The sequence below is a fragment of the Hypanus sabinus genome, chromosome X2 (assembly GCF_030144855.1).
Source record: "Hypanus sabinus isolate sHypSab1 chromosome X2, sHypSab1.hap1, whole genome shotgun sequence".
NCBI lineage: Eukaryota > Metazoa > Chordata > Chondrichthyes > Myliobatiformes > Dasyatidae > Hypanus > Hypanus sabinus.
Window position 1 is genome coordinate 12362406 of NC_082739.1, and position 19245 is coordinate 12381650.

At 44.3% G+C, this 19245-nt stretch overlaps 1 protein-coding gene across 6 annotated transcripts in view; it reads left to right on the plus strand.

Moving 5' to 3' along the window:
- The window catches only part of bcl9l (bcl9 like), a 147777-nt gene that overhangs the window by 73881 nt on the left and 54651 nt on the right, over positions 1-19245 (plus strand). For 3 of the 6 annotated variants that reach the window (XM_059956953.1, XM_059956952.1, XM_059956958.1), the window contains exons 2-3: positions 8062-8184; positions 15593-15909. In XM_059956953.1, the coding sequence (XP_059812936.1) occupies positions 15605-15909 (305 nt within the window). In that variant the 5' untranslated portion in view covers positions 8062-8184; positions 15593-15604. Of the gene's footprint in view, positions 1-8061; positions 8185-11363; positions 11424-12915; positions 13157-15592; positions 15910-19245 lie in introns of all 6 variants that reach the window. The other 3 variants (XM_059956956.1, XM_059956955.1, XM_059956957.1) reach the window with 3 other exon arrangements.

Consider the following 19245-nt stretch of genomic DNA (forward strand, 5'->3'; position numbering starts at 1 on the left):
GGACCTCGCGGTTAATGGTAGGGGTCCATGGCACAAAAAGGATTGGGAACCAATCAATGTTGTAGAAACAGTTCAGAGTTGAGGTGAGTGAACTTCTGATGAAGGGTTTCTGGATTTCCAGTGCCTGCAGAATCTCTTGTGTTTATGAAGTTATCTGTGTGGGTTCAGGAGCCTGATGGTTGTAGGGTAATAACTGCACAAATGAATATGAACATGTAATGAGAAACTAAGACAGTGTGTATTAATAGTGCAGGAATATACCCAGGGTATTGTTGTGGTAGGGTTTAACGAATGGGTACGGTCTTTCTCAGCAAGTGCTCTCAGCTCATTTCAAAGAAGTAATTATCTTGGGAGGGACAGCAGAATATGTGCGTACTCTCCCCTAAGGGGTTCAAGTTCATGTATGTGGATGTGCAGACATTGACACCCAAGGACATTTGAGTGTGCACACATGCATTCAGACTGTCACTTGCTCTGAAACCCATGACATTTTAAGCAACATAGCGACTCAACTCTGTCCCCTTCCTGTTCTCCAAGTTGCTTTCCTTCTCCTGGGCTGCGCCGTTTCAACTGACACCTGAGCTTACCCACGGTGACTAGCTTGAATTCCCACCTTAACTGTTTCTAGACTAAGATGTGGTGGCTCTTGTTTGTCTACAGTGTGTTGGGGATAGGGTGGGGTGGGTTTAAGAGGGTGGGTCGCGGTCGCAGTCACAGTGCCAGCTCTGTGGCCAGGATTGGATTTGCTCTATCATCAATGTCATCTCTTACTCATTACTCAACCGGAGTCAGTGAGAGTGTGAAAGGAACTAGTACCAGACTACTATTAGCTGCACGCATGTAGTCCACTCTACTGTACCCCCAGTACCAGGTAGGTCTCTGTGTTTCCACATGGCATTGTGTTGGTGTGGTGTGTCTTGTATATCCCTGACTTTAATCATTCTATCATTGTCAAGTGTATTTTTATCTCCCTTTGATTCCATAAGCCACTCTGTTTCTGTTCTTCCCTCCCCTCCTTCAATCCAACTCTGTGACCATATGTACAATAGATTCAGCAGATGCTTCAAGACTTGAGGAGCACACTTAAAATGCTGGAGGAACTCGGCAAGTCAGATAGTATCTATGGAGAGGAATAAGCAGTTGCAGTACATTCTCAGCTTGAAATGTCATCTGTTTATTCTCCTTCATTATTGCTGCCTGACCAGCTGAGTTCCACTATATGTTTTGTCACCTGTAGTAAAATCTCCTTGAGTAGCTTTGTGTGAGATCTTGTGTGTTTGGGCTGTTTTCTATCACCTCACGACACTGTTCTACTTTAAGCTGTTGTTGCATGCCCTCGATCTAAGCACTTTGCAATCAGCGACAGGAGCACAACACCAGCAGTCTGAGGTGAGGCTAGAGTGCTGCCACTCAGAAAGAGGCATTCGATAGTCTTCCAAGTTGCCAAGTGGAAGAGATGTTTGGGCTGCAGGGAACCTAGTTGAGTGTTCTCTCTGTTGAGTGCTAATCAAAGGAAAGGTACCTGTTCTGAAAGGACTGGATAAACCTGTCAGTAAGCTACTTCTCTTTATCCCTGTCAGGTGAAAAGGTAGGAAAAATCAGTCAGGATTATTGCCACTGACATAATCAGAAAATCAGTTGTTTAGTGGCATTGCAAATTACTATAAGTTGCTAGAGAGAGAATGAGAGTCCAGGGTAGCAGTGATTGAGCGCAAGGTGGCATATGTGAACTGTAACCACCCTTGATCTGAACACGTGCTCAACTGTCGTGCAAGAGTTGAGAGCACTGACATATCCCGATGCCTCAATAACTCCTCTACCCCAGAGTGATTAAAAAAAAACAAGAACTGCTGGAGGAACTCTGGGGCAAGGGGAAGGGTTGCGGCCCTGCATCAGGGCCTGGTTTGTTTTTTGCTCCAGGTTCTAGCATCTGCTGTCTGTTCTGCCACCAGTCCTCGACCATGGTCCGTTTTAAGACAGAAACATAGAGAATATTTCTCAAGGCTGTTCCATCACTTGGCCTCTGACTTAGGGCCATATTCCCATTCTCCCATGTACCTTGATGCCTCTTGTGTCTGGAAGTTGATCTCTTTCCTGTTTGGGGTGGGGGGAAATCCAGCAGCTTGGCATTCACCTCCTGTGATAGAGAATTCCACCAGTTCATCACCCATGAGGTTAAGAAATTACTCATTTACTTATTCCTATATTTGTCCCTTTCATCCCCAAATCATTTGTTCTGGACAGCCCATTCAGGGAAAACCTACTCACTGTATACCAGGCAGCCCTGTCAGAATTTAGTGTGTTCTGATGAGATCCCCTCTCATTCTGAATACAGGCCAAGCCAACCAAATCTCTCAGGCACATGTCCACCATACCAGAATCAATGTAGCTCTCTCTCCTGCCGTGGGTAAGGAGATCCCAAACTGCAGACAGTTTTCCAGTCTCACTGTGGCCCTGTATGATTGCAGGATCAAATCACACAATATGGTTGCAGGCCCTTTGGCCCATCTGGTCCATACCAACTGCAATATCCTCTGTTAGTCCCAGTTGCCTACATTGAGGCCATAGCCCTCCAAGCCCTTCCCCTCCATGTACCTAACCAAATGCCTCTTAAGTGTTGTAACTGCACCCACCTCGAGCACTTCCTCTCTTTCTCTCCCCTCTTATCCTGTATCTCTGTCCTCTTGCTTTGAACTCCCAACCCTGGGGAAAAGACTATGACCACCTACTTCATCCACATTGTTTTATAGACTTCTATGAGGTCACCCCTCATTCTTCTGCACTCTTAAGGAATAAAGATCCAGTATGGGGAACCTCAGGCCCTCTAGTCCAGTCATTGTCCTCCCAAATCGATTCTGCACCCTCTCTAGCTTGACAACGTGTTTCCTGTAATATTGGATTGGGCACAAGGAACAGAACCCTATTCTGAGATGGTGCAATTCAACCATGTTTTTGCTCCAGTATTCAAAACTTCTTGCTATGAAGACCAACTTACCATTTGCCTTGTTAACTGTACATTTACTTTCAGTGTCTGTTGCACAAGGATACAGTGTTGTACAATGCATTGTGTATTTCCTAAATCTTTAGGTACACCACCTAAATAGTTTATCACCTTTCTTCTTTATTGCTGCGTAAGTAGATATCTCCACGTTATACTCCAGCTGCCCTATGTTTGCCAAATCACTCAGTTTGTCCACATTTGCTTAAAACCTCCCTGGATCTTCCTCACAATTCACAAACCTTACCAGTTTCATGTTGTCAAATTTTTGAATTAGTCGTTCAAGGGATTGATCTACGTTTTTGCATTTGTACAGCTTGTCTTCTTTTGCACATTGGTTGTTTGTCAGTCTCTTTGTGTGCAGTTTTTCGTTGATTCACAACAGAACAAAGAAATAAAGAAAAACAAAGAATGCCTGCAAGAAAATGAATCTCAGGGTCGCATTTGGTGACGTGTACATACTTTGATAGTAAATTTACTTTGAGCTCTGGTGATTAGCCATGAAGAATCAGCGAGGTTTGTGGAAAGATAAGTTCAGTGTCGGGGGGGGGGGGGGGCGGAGGAGGGGAATGATGTGTCCTTGATCCCTTTCTCTGAAACCACTGTGGAGCAGATGGTTTCACTCAAATCTGTTCAGTCCAAAACGATTTCCACAGGCCTGTGCGATCCAGTTGTATTTGCTGAACCCATAAAAACAATGAAATTTATTTCTCTGTTTCTTCTGGTGTCATCTTGGCCTCATCAGCATCACCCTTCACGGTGAGCTTGGAGTCAAATGCCATGGAAATGCCATGGAAGCAGGCCTCTTGGCCTACCAAGTCTGTGTTGACAATAAAGCAATCATTTACACAAACCCTGTTTAATTTTCCTCGCACTCCTTCCAGATTCTGCTCGTTAAGGGTAATTTACAGTGGCAACTTTTTACCAACCTACACACCTTGGGTTGTGAGAAGAACACTGAGCACCTAGAGGAAACCCATGAAGAGAAGTCAAACTCCACACAGACAGCACAAGAAGTCGGGATCAAACCCAAGCCATTGAGCTATGACGCATCAGTTCTGTGTTGTCCCAGCTGTTCTCCACTCTTAGGTCTTAATGGGTGATTCCTTTGTGGTTGTTGGATCTCCCTGCACTTGCATCCACCATACATTTTTAAAAAAAATTGTTGGATGACAGATGCCTGTGGATATCTGTATTAACTCTCAGGAATGATAATGGATGGTGCTTTTAGCCTTACACTCCATGGCCATTTTATCAGGTACACCTGTAAACCTGCTTGTTAATGCAAATATCTAATCAGGTATAATTATGTGGCAGCAACTCAATGCACAAAAGCATGCAGACATGGTTAACAGGTTCATTTGGTATTCAGACCAAACATCGGAATGGGAAAGAAATGGGGTCTAAGTGACTTTGACCATGGAATGATTGTTGGTGCCTGATGAGGTGATTTGAGTACCTCAAACTGCTGTTTTCATGAGATTTTTCATGCACAACAGTCTCTTGAGTTTACAGAGGATGGCGTGAAAAACAAATAAAATATCCAGTGTTCTGTAGGCGAAAATACCTTGTTAATGGGAGGGGTCAGAGGAGAATGGCCAGACTGGTTCAAGCTGACAAAAAGACGACAGTAACTGAAATAATCACGCGTTTCAACAGTGGTGTGCAGAAGAGCATCTCTGAATGCACAACACATTGAACCTTGAAGTGGATGGGCTACAACAGCAGAGGACCACGAACATTACAGATACCTAATAAAGTGGCCATGGAGTGTGTATGCTTCTAGATCTTCTGCTCATCCTTACCAAATCAGCCTTTGTGTTTGTTGTCTCTCCATAGGTGCTAACTTTGCTAATTAGAGAGGACCGGACCTTATCGATACTCTGCGGCTTCTGTTGGTTGGGTATAGTCAGCTTATCCATGAATTGTTTGCATCCAAAGCCTTTTTGTGGTTTGATTGAGTTTGTCAATATTGCTTAGCCTTTAGCCACAGTTTTGTTGCCTTCAATGTTCAGGAGTTGGGTTGGGTGAAGATGACGAGGATAGTCTGGCAGTTGTTGGGGTCCTGTTCTGGTCCTTGGTGATGTAGTCAAGCAGGACTGAAGGTGAAGCCATTAGGTAACAGGTTGTTAATATTTATGTGGAACAGTACGAGAACTGTGCTGTTGGAGGGGGGAAAATAATGAATACCATGATATCGGGGGAGGAATTCTGTGGGGGTATGACTGAGAGAGGGGATCTCTGCATTGTCGGTTGGGTAGTACTGAGGCATGTTTGAAAAGTTCTCAGAAAGGTGGTTCTGAGATCTTGCTGTGTTGTCCAGGGCTCCTTTGTCATCTAGGGTGAATTTATAAAACTCCTACAGCGCTTGTTTGAAGAAGAGCGAGTTTGTTGTGTTCCCAAGGCCAAAAGTCCAACCTGAAGCAGCATTGCCAAAAAACTGTAACAACTTAATGAGATTTTCTTTTCACTTCAAAGTACAGGAACTATATTATCGGAAAGAAAAGACTTCAAATAGGGCTTCATTGGCTGAATGGTTCTTTGGGACATCCTGAGGTTGTGAAATCATTATATAAATGCAAGAATTTCCCTTCCGGCTTCTTTCAAAGTAATCATTGTAAACAAAAGCAGGTGAGACTGAAAGGACAAGCTTAAGTTTTGGATGCAGGAATGTGGCTGATTTGAAACATTACTCTGACATTTCTGCATCCAAATCAGAAAAAGAAACTTTTAAGATTTCCCAGGAGAAACAGGCCATTTGACCCATCTGGGCTCACACCTATCTGCTTCAATTATCAAATCCATTCAGCATACCCTTTCATTCCCTCCTTGTGTTTCCTCCTGAGTGCATCATTGCATTTACTCTTTGTGGCAGTAAGTCTCACCATTTTGTGGATTTAGTTACATTGCTCATACACTTGGCAGAGTGGAAGCATCTTCTCCAAACCTATTCAACCAAGACCTGGAATAATTCAAAAGACATCCATCAAGTCATTCTTCATATCTAGAGTAAAGAGCCTTAGCTTGTTTGGATATGTTAGGTGTTGGATATCTTGTTAACTCCTTAGATTAGGAGTAGGTTAGAATGTTTTCTTGACCATTGTGGGAGTTGGTGATGGGTGGACTGAGGGAAGTACTAAGACTGGAGGATGCCAGGTATCAATTGCCACGCTTAATGTCATACTAGAAATTAATCTACCAAGGTGGCAAACACCAGAATGGTCAACAGTGATGTGGGAGGAGATTGGCAAGTGAGAGTGGCGTAGAGATGTTCATTTCGTGGGCTGTCAACTACCATCTTCCCTTCTCCATAGCAACCTACCAATGTCTTCATGTTTCTTCTCACTCCATTTGCCCCTTCACTCATTGTGGAAGTGGTACTTTGAGGCAAAATTCCATATATTGTGCCATTAAACCTTTGCTCCACCTGCCCCAGCTTCACTGAGCTTTGAGTTCCATTCCAATTCACCTTCCCATTCCCACACAAATGTATCCACTATCTGCCTTCTCCACTGCCAAGACCAAAGCAAACTAGAGGAACAACACCTCACGTTTCGCATGGGTAGATGGGTAGCATACAGCCCAATGGCATGAACTCTGAACTTTCCACATACAGCTAATCTTCACCTCTGTATGCTTCTTGCCCTCTTCCTCTGCTGCCCCCCCCCCCCCCCACAATTTTGCTTCTGGTCTTCAGACTTCTGTTCCCTCCTCCAGTGCCACATCACCCATTTTTATCCCGTCTCCTTCCTAGATCCATCCGCTTACCACCCACATACTTCACCCCCTGTATTCTCACCACCCCCATTTGACTCAATCTTGCCCTTTACCTCACCCCTCATGGTTCCCATTATCCCTTCCTTACTACACAGATTCCAGCCCTGGTGGGCTTTGTGTTCCTATTATCACCCTCCAGCTTCTGTCTCCACCTTCATCTTCTCCAGCTCTATTTGACTCTTGTACATGCCTCCCAACTCCACCCCTCCTTCTCCCCTACTGGGTTGATATGTCCATCATCCTTAACCTTACCTTAGTCTACCAATCACCTACCAGTCCCTTAGTACTGATCCTTTACCCCTCAGGTGTGTGTTGACCTGCTAAGTTCCTCCACCAGATCATTTGTTGTTGCATTCTTGTTTGCTGCCTCTGCTACCCCTCAAGATATGGGAGTGTTGCAGCAGACCCAGTAATTCCCTGCCGGTCAATACTAAGGCTGCATAATACATGAGAGTTAAGAGCAGCAGTAAACTGCTCCCCTTGGACCCGCTCTGCAGTTTAACATGGTCATGGAGACCTGATTGTAATCTCAGCTCTGTATTCCCATCACTCAGGTAACATTTCATCCTCTTGCTAATCGAGAATATACATCCACTTCTGTTTTAAAACTTTTCAGTGAGTTGTAAAAAAAAATCTCAGGTAAGCATATATTTTTAGCAGCAATTTACAAAGCATTGAAGAAGCTCAGTGGGTCAGGAAGCATCTATGGAGGGAAATGGACTGTCAACATTTTTGGTCAAGACACTTCAATTGGACTGAGGCCAGATGGTCTTGACTCGATGGGCCGAATGGCCTAACTCTGTTCCTATGTCTTATGGTCTTGACCTGAAATGGACAGTTGACTTTCCCTCCATGGATGCTGCCTGAGGATCAGCAGTCTCTTGTGTCTCCAAGCTCATAATTTTAAACAGTTTTAACTCTTCCCACGAGAGAATCATCCTCTCCACTTCCATCTTTTCAAGACTCCTCAGGATCTTGTATACCTCAGTTAAATCCCCTCATACACTTCTAAAGCTTAACAGACACATCCTAACCTGTCCAGGGAGTTGCTGTGTGAGGTCAACAGTGAAAAACAATCTGGTTGTTATGAATTATGTAGACACCACTGTTGGCAGTGGAGACTTCAGATGAACACTGGCAGTGATACAGCTGATTGGAGTTCAGTTGTGTGCTTGAGGATAGGTTCTGGAGCTCCCTCTGGTAGACTAACTCTGCAATAGCTGGTGTCTCTCAGTTAAGCTGTAAACAGTGTCACTCATTCATATTCTTTCTGTTTTGTTTCACAGACCAGTGAAAAGTGCTGATCCAACATACTGTGGAAGGAACAGGAATGTTTTACTATCAGGCTCTCTCATTGGTCGCTGCTTGCTTTCCAACTGCATAAGAAGCTGCCGATTGGAGAATCTTCAGTAAGGATCTTAATTAGATTAAAGTTAAACTAGTTAAGGAGATGGGGAAATTGCATTAAGTGGTCTGATAGGGAACTGAACTTGGGCACCATTCGATGGGCAGCTGGTCTGACACAGCATTGAGTAGGGGTGGTTCTGCTGGGACTGTTTGCTAGCCAGCATATTGTGGACCCAGTGTCCCCTTCCTAAGCAAAATTAATGTGAGTACAGTACAGGTCCTCTTTAGTCAGCTACTCCATTCCTGTGAACTGTCCATAACCTGGACAGTTTGCAACACAGAACCATGGCCACGGAAAGCAGCCACCACTGGCAAACCAATTCTGCCTGGCTTCTAAACACTCATTCACGTATACAGACTGTACATGCAAGATGGGTGTTCGTAAATTGGGGAGGACATGTTTTTGCCTTTTAGTTTTGAGGAGAGTTTATTTTGGAATAGATCTTAGGATGGGTTTAGGGAATGGGTAGTGTCCCATTGGCATTGTGATCAGCCCTGCTCTTTGGCAGTTCAGTTAATTATTTCACTGCAGATGTTCCTTATGTGGAGGAAATTGGCTTTTGCACCATACTTGATGACAGTGAGTGACTGGTTTTCATTTAATCTCAGAGAACTGAGTTTGGTGCCATGAGCGAGCTGGCATGGAGATCATATAATGGCGAAGTAGGCTTTGAGACAAATGAAGTAGGGATGGGGAGTGGACGCTGGGTTGGTGCAGTGGGGTGTGGGCACAAGGACAGTCTAATGGGGATGGAATTCAGCATTCTGTGTGTGCTGAGCCCTAAAGGGGAAGTTGGCAGGGCATGTGGTGACATGAGCAGGAGCGAATACCTGTTCAGAATGAGGACATGGTTAGTGCAAGGAAAGAGGGGCCCTGGCGCTAGATATGAGTTACAGAACAGTGAGCAGGTGAATGGCTGCCGAGATATTGCGTAAAGGTAGGAAGTATTGTGAGGGGAAGAGTGTAGGCTGGGACGATGTGAGTGCAAGAGAGGAGTTATCGATAGGTAACCGTGAAGGTTGCGAGCTATGTTATTGATGTCAGGCCAATAGAATCAACAAGTTTTCAAAAAATATGTAATTCATTCTAAAATATGAGGTAATACAGAGTGCCAAGCAACTCAGTGAATTCTCTTACAATGTGTCAATGTCAATAGGGTTGGACCTTCAGGAATTGCATCAGTTAAACATTTGAGAGGACCCAGTCTCTTGGTGTTAAGTGGTGGCAGGATCCCAGACTGATCTTTCACTGTAGAGCCTTAAAATGGCTACACCCTGTTTCACAAGTACCTCTGCAGCTTGGGCTGTGATAGTTCACAGCATTCAATTGCAGGCTTCTCCTTGCAGTGAAAGGCCACCAAGTTTTGGACAAACCAAAGTACATTCTTCAGTTGATTTTTGTCTCAGTGTGTATCCATGGTAGCCACGCCATCCTCTGTGTAACTTCCTGCCAGGCAGGAAGTGGTGGGATTGAGACTCTGGCCGTGCGTGCTGGTTCTGACAAGGAGAGGCCTTCCTGTCACCAGCCGCATGAGGTCCTGGTGCCTGTATATGAGCTCTGGTGGTGTAGCATTCAACCAAATAATATCAGCAGAGCTTGGGGAATCTTTCAGCAAAATCCACCATCTCCTCCCACAGGACCTCAGGGATACCTCATCCACACCACTACTTGATTGACATAATCCAGGCAATTTTCTGCAGAAGCACTTCCACAAGAGGCATTAAGTTGAAAGGAACGATCTATGACAAAGGGGCCAGGATTATTTCTCACAACACCAGCGACAGATGGAACCGCGATATGTAGCCATATTTGGCTTGTGCTTACTTTGACTCTGTGTACAGCTTTATGTGGCCACACAGTAAGGTCTCAGTTGGGATGAGAGTCAAGTTAGGTATAGTACTGTCCACCCCAGCCCACTTTCTCTGGTGACCTGTATGTAACAACTCCATGTGATCTGCACAAGATATGAGTCATACCTGCGCCATGTTAACGACGGCACCTCGAACTTGGTAACCTGCTTCTTTCCTGTGAACGGGAAAGCTACTCCCACATTCCCAACTTGGCCATGTGCTTCAGCCATTTGTTGCTACGTGTACTAGCTCCTCTGGGCCAGAGGCCCAGAACCCTCAAATAGCAAATTTTATGAAGAAGTAGACAACAAATTATTCAGACCAGAAAAACAATAAAATCTGCAGATGCTGGAAATCCAAGCAACGTGCACAAAATGCTGGAGGAACTCAGCAGGCCAGGCAGCGTCTATAGAAATTAGTAAACAGTCAACGTTTCGGGCCGAAACCTGGTCAGACTGGTTGCTAAAGAACATGGCATCACTCTCACTGTGAGATCCACTCTGGCCTCTGAGATCAGCTCAGACTGGCCGCAAATGCTGATAGATCAGGGATATTGTGTTGGTGCAGAAAATGCTAAGCTGTTCACTACAGGAAGGCTTTAACTTCAGAGCCCCCATTGCCAGGGATCATCTGACTTGATGCCTGCTGCTGCCACTGGCATTCAGGGCAGCAATGAAGGTGCTCCGTCTCTGGCAGTGTTCAGGGCTTCCTTCGTCGTGTCGGTAGCTTCCTCTCGGTTTTCACTACTGTCAGTCATGCAAATCCCAGATGGAGATTCGGGATTACTGTCACACTCCAATCTTGAAGAATTCTTCATTGCTGTTTCTGTAACAATTTTGTTTGTCCAGTCAGGGTTGTTAGCCCTGAGCTGAACCCCTGAACCTGGAGGACCGGTGGACCATTCTTAGTCTGACCTCTACCCTTTGACCTGTTTGGCAAGGGTGACCCTACCATAAAGCCCTGACATCAGCCAACACAGCTTTCCAGGTCATTCAGGCACACAAGCCTCCAAACCACACCAAGGTTGTGGACATCTTGGAGGAGGCAGCATCACTCTCTGCTTTACTCCTTTCTGGTGGATTTATCAAGTTTCAGTACTAGACAAAGAGGATAATGCAGCCTTGTCTAACTTCAGATTTGATCAGAAAGCTTTTTGTCTTTCACCTATTGATTTGGACTGCATTGCTGTCTGTGCAGAGCTGTTGTTTCTAGTTATAGATTCACTACCCAAAGTTGAGGAGCATTTTCATTAAGTATGCTCCATTCTGTCAAAGGCTTATCCTGGTCCATACTGAGCAAGTAACTGTCCTCTTCCTCATCTTGCATGCAGGTTATCACATCTTTAAGCAACCCAAGGCAGTCAGAGATCTTCCTGCTGGGTACAGTACAGGTAATTCTGGGTGGGGATTTGATTAAAATAGTAATTGCATCTTGCATCATTAATTCCTTTATCTCCTCCCTTTCTCCTTTGAAATGAGAGTGATGATGCCCTTCCTCATGGTTTCTGACATTCTGCTAGGTGAAAGCACTGTCTTGTACACTTTCAGTTGATCTGTGCCCGTTTGGTCCCTCAGAGCTGACTACAGTTCAGCCAGTGAGCTGTCACTTCCAGATGTTTTTCTCATCTCAAAGGAGTGGATCGAATTTGTCAGCAAATCCAAGGACATGGAACCATAAGGACATTGGCCAGGGCTGTCACTGACCTCTCCTGCCTGGTCCACCACCATGGCTGATCATATTCCTGGCCTTATCTCTCCTGTACCATTTCCCCAACCCTTCTGATCGTTTAAAAAATACCTACCTCCTTTTTAAACCCCTGCAATGATCTGATCTCCACGAGATTTCCAGTGATTCACTATCCCCTGCAAGAAGTCCCTATGCACCTCGCTGTTGGATGACTGCCCCTGTAATTATGCTGCAACTGCGTCCCCTCGTTTCAGATACTCCCACTAGTGGAGAGAACTTGGCACTTAACCACTTGATCCTGATTATCCTCATTCCTTCAAGCTCTAGAGTATAGATTTAATTTATTTACTGGCTTGTGATAAGGCAACTCTCTCATCCCAGGAAATGGCCTTGTGAATGTTGACTGCCTCTAATGCTAGTATCCACTTACCTCAATGAGGAGAGCAAAACTCTGCGTAGTACTCATGGAGGTCATTGTAAAGTTGCACCCCTACTTCCACACGCCAGCCCTCTGGCAATAAAGACCACTTGCCATTTACCTTCCAAACCACAGCCTTCTAACTTTGTGTATTTCATGCACAAGATCACCTCAGTCCTTTTGTACTTCTCTCATCTGCAGTCTTTTTCCATTGAAGTAGTTGTCTGTCTTTAGATTTCTCTCACCAAAGTGCACAACTCAGAAGACCTAAAGTAGGTAGAGAAGACAACCAGGATGGTTTTCCTGGAGAAGAGGCCAGGGATAGACAGCTGGAGTTTGGCAGCTCAGAGTGGCTGTACCTTCCTTCCTTTCATTGGGCACATTCTCAGCTGAAGCCTTGACAGGGGAGGAGAGATTGTTTTCTAATTGCCCCTTTCAGTTCATGTACATAGGTAAAAGAACCCATGAGGAGGGTGCTGTACAGGTGGTCTGCCTCCCTAATGGCCTCCTTGGTCTGCTGGCCTTCCTATGTAGTTTTTAGAGTTGAGTGTGTAATATTGAGATGACCTATGTGCAAGTTTGCTGCACATATGTCACACTCTGAATCGTCCTCAGTAAATCATGTGACCATTAATTTTCTCTGATTGTGGGAAGTATTTGTTGGGTGGACAATGGCTTTAAATGTAATCTTAACCTGATGCTTTCTTGTCCAGCTCTCAGAGGTTGTTTATGTCAATGATGTGGTCAGGGGTCTGAACATTTGCTCTTTCTGCATCAGGAAGGTAAACAGAGGCTCTGACTTTAGAACTGACAATGCACTTGTCCCAGAAGGATGACCGCAGCTTTAAGCATTCTGCACCATTTCCAAAGATAACATCGAAATACACCTGTCCTGAGAAGTGCTGCTGGCAGAAAGGTTCCTGGTTTCAGAACAGCAGCAATCTTAGCGAACCTCCATGATCAAGAACACGAGGCCAAAGGGCTGCATGCCGCCGTGTTTCTCACTGCCACAATGACAGGTGCAAACACCTTCTCAGCCTCCTAGTTTTGTGACCATGGCTTCTGTAGAAGTGCAAACTGCATTTGCTGGATGCAATATGTCGACGCAGATGGAAGTTCTTGGGTGCTGCATTGTCATCTCAGCGACAATGTTTTGTTACAAGCACTGAGCGACGTCTGTGCAGGAGATTAGGAGGAATTGTCAATGTTGTGAGTCAGTCAAAACCCTGCATCAATTCAAAGCGGACAGGGATGATGGCCAGTATAGGTTTCTTGTCAGTTTGGAACAACTCACAAAATGCTGGAGGACTCAGCAGGTCAGGCAGCATTTGTGAAGGGAAAATGAATTGACAGCCTTCTTCAGGACCCTGTTTTGTCAGTTTTGCAGTGTTGTGAGCACATTTGCAGATGTAATTTCAGCACGTGGCACTATTGCATTTGATTGTTTTTTGGAATTGCATTTACGGGAATGTAGCAATGACTGGACGAAGGTATTGCCAGAATCTCTGAATTTACCTATTACTATCCCATTAGTTATTGAAGTTGACAAATGCTGGCAATTATTATCTATCTGAGCCCCAAGCACCAGGCGGGGAAACTTTAGAAGTTGTCGGTCTGAAGTCAGAGAACAATAGAAATCCACAGCTGGCCATTTAGTTGATGGTGTTCAATCTTATCACAAACAAAATAATCGGTATGATCCCACTTTAAAGGTTTTGATCTGCAGTTAAGATGATTGTCATTTTGGGTGATAATTCAGGCAATTTTCACAACGCTGGGGAACTTTCACATTCAAATACACTGGTGAAATGAAATCAGCAGTGGATGAGGTCATGGAATTCATTTCTTACAGTTCCTGGAACAATATTTTCTGAACCCAATCAACAAGCAAGTTATTTTGGTTGTGGAAATGTGTAATTAAACAAGATTAATTAGTTAATCTTAGTAGCGATCCTCTGTAGAATATGATCCAAACTTTGAGAGTTAACATTGCAAGCTGACCATCTTTCATCAGAGTTATTCCTAAAGAAAAGTTTCATGTTAATAACCTAACTCTATTTTCATCTTCCATTTTGTTGTCTGAACTGTCAGATATTCCCAGCACCTTCTCCTATTATTTCAGATTTCGAGCAATATTTTTTACCATTCTAAAATGGGGAACTGCAGAGATTCTGTCGGTAGTGGTTAGCCCAATGTTTTACAGTCCCAGCGACCCAAGTTCATTTCGTGCCACTGTAAGGAGTTTGTATGTTCTCTCCATGACCACATGGGTTTCCTCCACAAGTCCAAAGACCTACCAGTTGGTAGGTTAATTGGTCATTGTAAATAGTCCCATAATTAGGCTACAGTTAAATCAGGGGTTGCTGGGCCGGAAGAGCCTATTCCACACGGTATCTCAATCAGTCAGTCAATAAATTACTGTCACTCTGGTGAGAGAAAACAGAAGAACAGACCAATGAGGTTAATATCAGAAGCTGGGAAAATGGAGTCACAAAAGATTGTAGATGCGTCAGGGAGCATCTGTGGGAGGAAATGGGCAGTTAATGTTTTGGGTCGATGTACTTTACCCGGACGGAAAGAGTAGGGGTGAGGAAAACGTAAGAATCCATTATTAAGGAAGTAATAGCACAGTACTTGGAAAAGTACAACATGGGTGCAGTCAACATGATAGTCATGAAAGGGAAATAATTTTAAAGCTATTGGAATGCCTTGAGATTTTGATTAGCAGGGTGAATAAAGGGGAGCAAACAGATGTATTTCCAGTAACATGGTATGGGAAAGACAACTGCATAAGAACTTGTAAGGTTGAGAGTGACGTTCACCTTGAACAGTGGACTGGCTGATAGATAGCAAACAACGATTCAGAATCATGTTTATTATCATTGACATACAGTATGTTGTGATAATCGGAATGAATAGGTTATTTTCAAGTTGTAAGCTGTACCGGTGACTTGCCTCGGGGATTAATGCTGAGGCCTCGACTAGTTGCAGGCTATATGAAGGGGCTACTCATAATGTATAAAAGTTTACAGATGTCGCAAAGGTGGTTGTTGAAGTAATTTGTGAGGGGAATGTAAAGTAATTGCAAAGAGACTTGTTGAGTAAGGGAAGTGGAATATAATGAAAAAATACGATGTGTCTTTTTTTGGTAGGAAGTATAGAAAAACAAAATTACTTATATGATCAGTGACTATTAATTGTTTTTTTAGAGGGATTAAGGTGCTTTTGTACAAGACAGAAAACTTGCAAGTCAGTGTGGCGAGTGATTATGAAGGCAAATGAAATGTAGCCCTTATTGGCGGGGGCTTGATGGCTATGAAGTAAATATTGCTAGAATTCACAAGTTTCTTGGCTCCAGCTTATATTTTTGGCTCTGGGTAGCATTTTTGGTAGATTTTTAAAATTTTCTTCGGTTGATATTTAATTTCACATGCCTTTCTTTTCCTTTCCTTCAGTGAGCTCAGGAGATGAGAGAGTACCGGCAGCAAGAACAGGCTGACCCTCAGCGGATACTCTCCGTGCCACAGGAGCTCCCCATCCTGGAGCAGTTCGTTTGTCAGAAGAAAAATAAGAAAGAGAAGACTCGCCTGGCAGACAGTAAGATGTTGGCTGGCTCACAGAAGCCAGCGCGAGCCCAGAAAAACTCGAGCCCCAACAAGCACTTAAAGAGCCCAGGCTCACCTGGCATGATGTCCCACAGCCCAGGCACACTTCATTCGGGCTGTTCCAAGCCTCGGGGTCTGAAGAGCCCCCCACTAACCGACACCCAAAGGTATTTAATCTGTATTGCTGTTGCTAAAGGGTGTTTGGAAGAAAGTTGCCGCTAATTTGCAGCTATTGAATAGAAGTTAGGTTTGAATTAGTTGTTGAGTTTGACATCTTTTAAATTTTGTATCATGAATTTTTGAATAAAGATTTGAGAAAGGACCCAGGGTGGAGGAGGCATTGGCCCTGCCTGCCCACTCAGTTGCATATAAAGATTTTTCGATTCGATGCAAATGCAGCCATCTGCAAACAGAGGGTTTTTCCCCCCTCACTGTCTGGCGTCTTGTGTTTATTGTAAAATATTAGTGAGTCATACTACAGGGCACTGGCCATCTATAATTGTGCCCTGCAGCTCAAGTACTGGAGAATCATTCATAGAATAGGTTAGTGATAGAGGTGTACAGTGCAACAATGTTCACTTACTTCCAGTCAAGGGCATGTGTTTGTGTTGAACCAGTGCCTCTCTGAGCAGTGTAGTTGGGCTATAGTGTAAGGTGAGTGGCAGTACAGGTGAACTAGGGTATCTAGACAAGTGTCAGCACAGCTGGAAGCATCTGTGCACTGCCTAGTGTAAATATAGCTCGACTAGAGTGAACAGATTGAAAGCAGCCCATCTCTATTATTCTGAAGACAAACATTAATAAAGTTGAGTTGCATTGAACTACAATCACAGGATGAGAATAAACAGCTGAGTAACAACACAAGTTGACTACGTTGAACAGATTAGTGTCAGCTAGAGTGAGGAAGCTAATGTGAACATTTCTGGGCCACAGTGGACCATGTTTTGTCACTACAGCTGGACTATTGTATATAGATTAAATGGAAGGACGGGAACATGGGTGACAGATTGGTGGCTGTGCTGAACAGAGAGCAACGTTCAGTAGACAGACCAGTAGCAGAGAAAGAGCACCATTTGCTCGAAGTAAGAAGAATTTGATTGGAAACAAGGTGGCACAGCATTCGATGAGGACTAACCAAACATGAGGGTCGGACAATGGGGGTATAAATACCATTGGACGAGATGCGCCTAGGCGTTATCCTCGATGAAGATGGCAGTTTGTCATCGAAACGTTGGTTGTAATCGATACCTGGACCCAGCTGGAAGCCTAAGAACGGTTTATTTGTCATGTACGCCAGGAAAGCACTGGGTCCTTTTTCAACTAAAAGGAGCGCAGTTGGACTGTAGTCAACACTCATTTCATTACAGTGGACCATAGTGAATAGACTAGTGTTGATCAGCTAGTGACAGTACAGCCAGAGGTCCAGAAAGAGGCACAACACTTGTTGCTTCATGATTGTTTTATTAACAGTTGATAGAACAGGGGAAAGTTGAACAGACGGTGATAGAGGTGCCTCATGTAGAACAGCTATTTTTTTTACTGCAGAGATGAGGGAAAATTCCATTCAAATCTGTGGATAAGAATTACCTAATTAGAAAGTACATATTCAATACTGCAGTACCAAATTAACCAATGAGAAAGCACCTCCAAGTCCCCCTCTCCCCTCCAGGCCCTCACCTCCATCCCCCAACCCTACCCCTAATCTTAACCTCCACAGCCCTCTCTCCTCCAGCCTTTCACTTACAATCCCCTAACCTCCACACCACTACAAACCCTGGCCTGCATCCTCCACAAATCCTAACCCACACCCACCAACCCCAGTGCTCATTCCCTGCAATCCAAACCCCCCACCCCAACACCAATCATAAGCAATAACCCCAACACCCCCACAAACCATTAACATATTCATAACCCTAAACCTTAATAAGATAGAGGCAAGAAGGAGAAAGATCCCAAAAAAAGGTAAGTAGTGTTGGACCAGGTTATTTAGGTGTGGCCAGATCAAAGTGGCAGGGTTGTGACACTTAATCTCTAGTAACAAGATCAAGAAACACAAGCCGGATAATTTCCCCACTGCCCGCATAATTACACCCTAACCTCCACACACCTCTACAAGCCCATGCCACACAGACCCTCTCTACGAGGTTTAAGATGGCACCTGTTTGGGCTGAATTGAGGCAACAGGGCCTGGACCAAGAGCGTATTGAAATAGCAGGGCATGTGTCCAAGAGCAAAGAACAACCTGCGGTTCAGCTGATTTAAGCACTGGGCCAGGTTGAGAAGGTTAAGGTGTTGCGCCAGAGGCAAGGGACGGGCCTTTTTTCATCACACTGCTCCACAAGGTTTACTTGTCTCTGAGCTGAACTGAGGCCGTGGCCTGCGACTTAACAGTTTCCTGAATCGACTGCAGTGGTGACCGGCTTTGTGGCTGTGGACTCACTTTTGTGAACTTCAGTTCTAAATGTTATTTGCCTATTTTTATTGTTTGCACGAGTTGTTTTTTTCCCCTGCATATTGGGTGTTTGACAGTTTTTTAATGGGTTCAACTGGGTTTGTTTGTTTGTGACTGCCTGTAAGGAGAGAAAGCTGCAGGTTGTATACAGTAACAATACTTTGATGTCTTAATGTCGGTACAGTTGGACTGAAGTAAACTTGCCAGTGTCACTACAGCTAATGACATTGGAGCTTTTTAAAAAAAGAGGTGGTTTATTCAGTGATTACAGTATCACAAGAATACAGTACTATTGTACTTCATGATGCACTCTATATACAGTAGTTTCACAGTCATTACTCATCCGAAAGCACTCAAGCCCAGAGGTCACGGAAATCCTCATTGACCTGTGGATATCACGTGCCCCTTCTCGAGGGACACTCAGGCACGGGCATAACTCCAGAAGAGGGTGCAGGCAGTTGTCTCAGGCAGAAGCCTTGACTGCACGTGGCAGTGGAGCTCGTTGATAATGAGCAGAGCTGTCTCAGTGGAGCTGCTTCAGAGTGAACAGACCTGTGGCTGCACAGTCGGACCAGCCGAAATAGACTTCTGACTGCATGGCTGGACAACACTAAACTAATTTAAGCACAGCTGGACAGCAGATAGACCCACTGCAGCACAGATATGCTATTGTGGACAGAGCAGTGTCAGTTTCTATCAGAACCATTTGAGAACAGCTAGTTGGGCTGTACAAACCAGAGGCAGCAGAGTGGACTATTGTGAGCAGTTAGTGTCAGAACAGTTGGACTTCAGAAAGGAGATGCCTCAGTACGGTTAGGCGAAAGTGAGCATGTAAGTTTGACTGAATGAAGCAGTTAATTTATGGTAATAGAATCAGAATTGGGTTTATTATCACTGTGAAATGGTGGTTGATAGTAAGCAGAAGTGTGTCACTAGAGCAGAATTACTGTGAATGTGTATAATTCACCATTAGTGTAATGTTATAGTGAACAAATTGCTACCGGTAGAAATTGATTCCAATGATTAATGATGCCCAATTCTATTTCGCCCC